Source organism: Poecilia reticulata, linkage group LG8 (assembly GCF_000633615.1).
Source record: "Poecilia reticulata strain Guanapo linkage group LG8, Guppy_female_1.0+MT, whole genome shotgun sequence".
NCBI lineage: Eukaryota > Metazoa > Chordata > Actinopteri > Cyprinodontiformes > Poeciliidae > Poecilia > Poecilia reticulata.
This window is the reverse complement of record NC_024338.1, coordinates 1-7,931: the sequence shown is the minus strand read 5'-3', so window position 1 is coordinate 7,931 and position 7,931 is coordinate 1. Positions and strand designations below refer to the sequence as shown.

General features: G+C 44.9%; 1 protein-coding gene across 2 annotated transcripts in view; it reads left to right on the top strand.

The window, feature by feature from the left end:
• Positions 1-3,200, top strand: part of lin7b (lin-7 homolog B (C. elegans)) — a 55,297-nt gene extending 52,097 nt beyond the window's left edge. For both annotated transcript variants that reach the window (XM_008414973.2, XM_008414974.2), the window contains exon 7: positions 1,986-3,200. In XM_008414973.2, the coding sequence (XP_008413195.1) occupies positions 1,986-2,007 (22 nt within the window). In that variant the 3' untranslated portion in view covers positions 2,008-3,200. The remainder of the gene's footprint in view (positions 1-1,985) is intronic.
• The last annotated feature ends 4,731 nt before the right edge of the window (positions 3,201-7,931 follow it).

The following is a 7,931-nucleotide window of genomic DNA, read 5'->3' as shown; positions in this document are numbered from 1 at the left end:
TTTTGAGAAGTCTGGATTGCTTTATGTGTATTTACATGTTGCTTTTGACTGTTGCTCATGGGGAGAGACATTTCAGTATCTAAAACTAATAGAAAAAATTAAGCAACCTACTTGCATACTGTATGTGTATTGTTGGATGTTAAATTCATGGGCAGTAAATATTGTGCTAATTATCAGAATTGAACCAAAGAAAGCAAGGCAGATGCAAGCCTTTAAAATTGTGATGCTTTTTATGGATCAAATAAACTCAAAAAATTGTAACAGCAGCTGCGCGGGGGGACCCAATCTAATTTTTTGTCAGGGGGCCCACGATTTCTGCCAGCACCCCTGACTGAAATTAAAATAAACATAGACATCTACAAATACAGATCATCGCAAACTCTTTTTGCGCATTAATAAGGTGTATGACTGTCTTTGCTAAATGAAGTGCAGTCAAAATGTGTCCACCGGACTGCATAGGTCACTGTGGACCTTAAATGACAGGGTATGCTTAATATACACTAATATTACACCCTAGAGTCTAGGGGTGGACAATCCTGGTCCTCGAGGGCCAGTGTCCTGCAACTCTTAGATGTCTCCCTGGTCCAACACACTTGAATCCAACAGCTGAATCACCTCCTAAGTGCAGGCAGGTTCTCCAGAGTCCTGCTAACGACCTTATTATTTGACTCAGGTGTGTTGAAGTAGAGACACATCTAAAAGTTCCAGGAGGCCCAGGAGGTCTGGAGTTGCCCACCCCTGCCCTAGACATACCCAGCTTCAATCTCTCATAATATTGCTACCAACATGCTCTATTTAGCAGTTTAATAAAAAAGGGTGTTAATCTAAAATATTTTAAAATATAGGGACAAAATAGCCCACAAAACAACGTATTTTGTCCTGATTAAAGTGGTTGATGCTGTATACGTGTTTAGAGTATACAGCAGTGGTGCCCAAAGTCAGTTCTAGAAGGTCCGCATCCTGCATGTTTTAGTTTTCTCCCTGGTGGTAGCCTTCTGAGTTATCATTTGATCCAGATGTGTTAACTCAGTGCTGCGGTGGCTTATGAATTTAATATTTATAGGATATTTGGTTTGACAATCTCCACTACAGTCCACTTATACATTTTATCTAGCTTCACTGCATAGTCACATTTACCTTACAGAAAGAGCACCAAGCCACCAAATAAATAAAAGCAAACTGACCAATAACGTTTAGCCTTAGGGTGTACATGTGCCCACCACCACATACTCAAAAAAACTGTAGGATGTTTTGACACAAAATACCTTCTTTTTTCCCACAATTTTAATATAAAATGGGGAAATAAAAAAAATCAATAACTATAATAATTTATTCTTTTTACTGAAAGAAAATCTTGAGGTGAGTACCTTAAGTAGGTACAGCCATACAGCTACATGCACTACACAGCTAGACCAGTGGTTCTTAACCTGGGTTCGATCAAACCCCAGGGGTTCAATGAGTCGGTCTCATTGGTTCGGTGGAGCCTCTGCCGCGAAGGTAAAGACACACTTGTGTAAAGTTGTGATGACGCCCCGCTTTGCCATCACTTGCTGCAGAGGATCACGTTACATTGCTTAGCCAATCAGAGCTGCGGAGGAGCCCTGATTGAAGGAGTTCCACTCAGCATGGATTTGAGCTTGTGTCTTTCAGCAAAACTCACCGTTTTTACCAAATTCTTTTACTAAATCTGCTCCTTAGTCGCATCTTTTCGGGGTTGCTACTGCCTCTAGTGGCGTGGGGGTGGTAACACAGCTAATATAATTACATTACTAAATCAGAATGCCGTGTCGGGGGGGTACTAAGAGGGGTTTGGTGAATGCGCATATGAAACTGGGGGGTTCGGTACCCCAAAAAAGGTTAAGAACCACTGAGCTAGACACAGCACAACAGCACAGCTCTCACCAGTTGTTGGTGGTGAAAGGCTTGTGCTTAAAAAAAGTGTACAACTGATTTTTTTCCTTCCATTTGTGTCTCCCTTTCTCCAGATCCCTAGAGTCCAGGGGCTAACTAAGCCAATACCTCCACCCACCTCATCATTAGACCTTTCTGACTCTTCTGTCATTCTGAGGGGAGCTAACAGGAATGAAAAAATAACCAAAGCAGCATGTTACCTGAAGCCAGCACAGAAGATTGGGATTTTCTCCTTTTTCCTTGTGTTTACCAGTCAGCAATTCAATTCCCAAAACCAGGGAAAAACTAATAAAAGTGCATATGTTAATAATAGTTCTTGTAAGAATAAGGGTGTAATGTTAATATATTCTATTGGGAAAACTTATTTGTCTTGTTACTTTAGAGAATGTTTAGTGTGTATCTTAAAGCCAATCTCAGTATCCTCTTCCTGTTTTAGTGTACTCATCAACAGTGTTATGAGTTTACTTATTTACTTATTGGCAGAGTAAATACCTTTTGTCTGTTCTTAGCTACAGGGATAATATGCATTTTCATGGTTGTTTGCAGTGTTGTGCGGTCAGGGGAGGCAGGTGAAATGAAAATAAGGTCATGAGTAAAAAGTAGTAACGAGTAGGAGTAATGAGAAGCAATGATGAAAGAAAATCAATTAATGTACCTGAATTTTCTATAAATTGTTTTTCTTATTGGTAATTTCAACATTTTTATGGTCAAAATTGCTGAATTTAAGYATTGCCTGTTGAAATACATAAAGACAGGATGAGGCAGTGCTGTGCCTTACCTCTGGGGGCACTGTATCACACAAGTGAATTAAGAAGACAATTGGCGCTTGTCCATTGCTGTCTGTTTGATTATCACCAATGCATTTGTTTAATTACACATTTCCAGGCAGAATTTGGCAAAGTATGACCCAGTCCAAATAGCGCACATTTCGAAGTTCTGGAAAAATTTAAGAGACCACTTAAAATGATCATTTTCTCTGATTTTACTTCTTATAGGGTTAGACATGTTTGAGCAAAATGAACATTGTTCTTTTATTATATGAACTACTGACAACATGTCTCCAAAATACAATTTTTTTTAAACACTGAAGACAAGGTAGGCTAGAATTTTTGCTTTTGATGAGGCGAAATGTGCGCTCTGTAAAGAATCACAAGTTGAGTGACTTTCACTCTATTGCAAACGCTTAAGAGTGTAGATTTCTCCAGGCATCAGTCCAGTCATCATCTTGTGTTACAGATGATGATACCTGCCCACAGATCCTTCAAATAAAATGTTTGACTCGTATTGTACTCTGATGTTGTGAACATACACATTTCTGGGGAAAAAATCCATAAAAAAATCTGAAAAACCAATTATAGAAATAATTCCAACTTACATTTCTTTCATGTATTGAATGAGAACATTGAAAACATTTTAAACTGGATAACATTGGACTTTGGCCTCATTGCCAAAACGAGTGTACTACATAGTTCTGTGCAACTGCCACGAGGAAGTCCTTGCAAGCCTGAACCAATAATATATAGTGTACTTAGCTGAAATATGTGAGAAATGTAATGGGACATTGACCACGATGCTGGACTTTAAATTGCATGCATTTTTTTTAGCTTGGTGATAGCTGCAGAATTATATGTTTACATAATGATGCTATGTGGCAGTGGCGCAAAAACTGGATATGCAGTGTATGCAATGCATAGGGGCGCTGCACTAGAGAGGGAGCAAAAATGATGTGGGGAATTTTTTTCTAGTCAGCATTTAACAGCTGTTTGTGTATGAAAGTATCAATAACAGAGGAACAGCACTGATTAGGCGCACCTCCCCTCCTCCCAGCCGCTCTCCCCTGCCATACAGGTAGATGGGGCGTCCCTTCGAGAACACAATGAGGCGCTTTTTTTCTTTTAACCCTTGTGCGTGCGAGGACAGAGGCAAACGAGGAGGACTGTGGCAAATGGGACATGTTTTACGTGTGTGGGGTTGGTTGGACCCCATTTGTAAACACAAGGGTTAAATTTGAATTGTAGTAGTACACTCCACAACAGGGAGCTAAACATGGGGCGGAAGAAAAAACTCCGGGCCACAAAACAGAAAACGGAAAAGGGGGAAGGATAAAGATGTTGGAGACACGAAGGAAAGCTTTTCAAAGTGGTTGAAAGACAGTAGGTAAGTAACGTCAGTGTATCAACAGGAGGGTTGTAAATATTCAGGTTAGTTTAAACTACCCTAAAATGACAGGTGGCTGTTGTACTCTCCGCCCGTATTGAACCAATACGGGACCCGATTTATTCCGTATTGCTTTAAATATCTGACATCTATCACACACATCTCAACAATAAGTCTAATAATAATGACAAAACACGGGAAATATTTAGGTCAGCTAAATTATTGTTGCGGGACCTAAATAGGACACCCCCCCCTCCCCCCCCACACCCCCCACGAACTGGAGAACAGCGCAGAAAACTAAAGAACCAGACATCAGTTTCTTCATCCCTCAATCATTTCCTGCGACCGAAAAATAATATAAATGGCAACTTAAATAAAAAAGGATTAATAGTAAATTCTTAATTTTTTAAATCTCTTTAAAAAAAATCTCTTTTTATCTCTTTTTTTTTTTACTGTTTATTCAATGTTACATGACTGTTTCGGTTTTTAATTATGTAAAGCAGTGGTCCCCAACCCCCGGTCCGTGGACCGGTACCGGTCCGCGGACCAATTGGTACCGGGCCGCGCAAGAAATAATGAAATATTTCCGTTTTATGTATTATTTGAGTCTGGAGAATCTTTTATTTTGAAAATCCTTTAACCGCATTCTCTCGGTTACTTGCGCCCACATTGAGCCCACAAGCAGCAAAATCAGTAAGAAACAGATCAGATGTCTTTGGAAAGTTTCTTTGCGAAGGGGAAAAGGCCCAGAGAAGAGACAGGAGAATGGATTTATCCCAGCAAAATTTTCCAAGTCTTGACCGGTCCGCGGTAATAAAAAGGTTAGGGACCACTGACTGGAGGTCCGGAGCTCCGGCGGATGTCTCCCCACACGCATTTTCACACACAAACCGACCGAGCAGCACACATGGCCTGCCATGGAGGGCCCCCGCCGGCCCCGGTGATCTGCAGCACCTGCGTTTTGGCGGAGGGTTTCTCCAGCCTCGCCTCTAGACCCGGGCACGGACATTTTGTGGCTCTGCCCCCTTCCGCTCCAGCCCACACTATCAATCGGGAGGGGACAGGAGACTCCCCTTCCGCAGTTGAGGTGTCGTAGGCATGGTTGGCCAGCGGGGGGCCGGATCTTCCGGCCTTATGCGCAGTCAACAGAAGCCTCCGTCCCTTGAAGCTCAGAGTGTTTGAGCACGTCGTGAGCCTCCCCCTGTGGGGGAAGCCACGCAATGAGTTGCTGTTGGAAAGTGGAGAGGGGGGGCAGGCTTGGCGTTGCCAGCCAGGACTCAGATGAGGCCTAGGCCCCGCTTATCCTTTCCGATTCGCTAACTCTGGTCTTTTCGGTGTTGCGTTTGACCTGATTCTGCGACCGTTCCCATGGCATTCGCTCGGGCGTGAAGGACAGTTGGGATCTCGTGATGATTAGAAAATCATGGGCGTGATCTTAATGACGAGTGACGGCCACATGAAGCCGGAAAGCGGTCATGCGCCGCCSAGCTCTTAGCCAAATGCCTCGTCATCTAATTAGTGACGCGCATGAATGGATGAACGAGATTCCCACTGTCCCTAACTCCCATCCAGCGAAACCACAGCCAAGGGAACGGGCTTGGCAGAATCAGCGGGGAAAGAAGACCCTGTTGAGCTTGACTCTAGTCTGGCATTGTGAAGAGACATGAGAGGTGTAGGATACGTGGGAGGCTTCGGCCGCCGGTGAAATACCACTGCTCTTATTGTTTTTTCACTTACCCGGTGAGGTAGGAGGGCGAGCCTGTAGTGGGCTCTCGGTTCTGGCRTCAAGCGCCCCGCGCGTGCGGGGCGTGACCCGCTCCGGGGACAGTGGCAGGTGGGGAGTTTGACTGGGGCGGTACACCTGTCAAACGGCAACGCAGGTGTCCTAAGGCGAGCTCAGGGAGGACAGAAACCTCCCGTGGAGCAGAAGGGCAAAAGCTCGCTTGATCTTGATTTTCAGTATGAATACAGACCGTGAAAGCGGGGCCTCACGATCCTTCTGCTGGGGGGTTGGGTCCGAGGAGGAGTAGCTTAAGTGTGGGTACGCAGGTTCGGCCGGTGCCCTGCTGGTTACGGTTCTCTGACCCTCCAGGGTAAAGAGGGGGCCAGTCGACCTCTCGAGGCCGGCCAAGACCTGTCACACTTGGTTGTATGACAGGCCTGTCCCCTCTCCTCCCAGTCTCTGGGTCATCCCGCCTAAACAGGGCCACGAACATCCAGGGCCTGCGTACTGCTGGATGTAGTCTGTGGATGGGTGCTTAAGTGTGGGTACACGTGTTCGGCCGGTGGGCCTGGTAGGCCCGGTTCTCAGTTGATGGCATAAAAAGGGGGCGGTCGGCCGGCAGAGGCCGGGGATGGTTGCTCTTCCTCGGTCAGCACAAGGCCCCACTGCCCCCTCACTGTTACCTTCCCAGGGGCATGACCTTCCAGGGACAGTGTACTGTTGGGTGTAGTCCGAGGAGGAGTGTTTAAGTGTGGGTGCACGTACTCGTGTGGTGAGCATGGTTCTATTGGTGGGGTTCCAGGTCTGTTTCTATCCCCAGAGCAAAGTCTGGATCTGGGCATGATTGTAGGAGTGTCTGGTTGGAGCTCCATGCCTCGTTCTCTAGTTGGACCTCCAGGCCTGTTGGTCAGCCTGGTTCTCTGTGTGGAGCTCCAGGCCTGGATCTCTGCCTGGAGCTGTTCCCCAAACCCCTGGTAATGAAATAGATGCAGTGGTTTACATTTAATTCCTTTATTGAACTTTTTTAACTAAACTGTGTTGCTCAGTTTTTGTGTCTGAATCCCTAGGACTGCTTGATGAAGCCTGGTCCATCGAAGTGTCACCATCCATGGGTTGTCCTGGTGGTGGACTGCTGTCCCTGGATGTCCCTGTGCCCAGAGATGATTGCGGCGCTGTGGCTCGGTCAAACTTGGTTCTGATGTCCGCCAGTTATTCAGCAGTGAGATGGTTAGCGTAGAATCTGTCCGTAGTCCGGATATCATGATACATCACCCTGGATAACTGCCCTCTGACCTCGCTGCTGTGTGCATCCCTTGCCTGAAAAAAATAATAAAATTGTTTTAAAAAACCTGGTGATTTTTGACCTGTTAATAGGAATGTGGTACCCACATGTGTCGCTACTGCGGTCCTGAGATCAGTGACCGTCGGGCGTCCTTGAAGTCCCATCGAGCTCCAGGCACACTGGGAGTACCAGCTGAGCTTCGTGATCCGCGTCTGGTTGATGCTGAAGAACAGGAAGTTGCATCATGGGTTCAGTATTCTGCGGATCCCCAGCCATCGGACAAACCAGCTGAACTCTGTATGGTTCAGGAAGAGCTGGGCAGCTCCGAACGCCCGGTTTGTTTTGTGGTTCCTCACCTGAGGAGAGATGAGATCATTAGCTCTATGCCTGGTTCTCTTCCTGGAGCTCCACTCTAAGCAGTTTCGAATTACCTAGATGGGATGGTCTAAATGATTTTGTCACTTTCTTTGAGACCTATTCAAAACCAAAAATGAAGAGAGAAAGAACTGCCTAGCATCTGTTTCCTTTTCTGAGCGATTCACTAAAAAACAGATTCCTGCATTAAACCTAAAGTAACATATAGGCAATTTGGAACCCAATGTTCTTATTTTAAAACGCTGATGAGTTTATATATTGTACATATGGTTAAGTTTAAAACTAGCATATTTTAATTTTATTTTCCTCACAGTAGTTCCAGTCCTCAGCAGAAGCTCATTAGTTAAATTAAAAGCTGTATCAAGCTTCATATCAGGAAACAAAGAATTAAAAGAGCTTTGTGAAAAACCGGAGTTTTAAAGACAGCACTCAGCCTTCAGAGGAGCAATCAAGTAACTGCAGTGCATTCTGGGTAAAACTTGC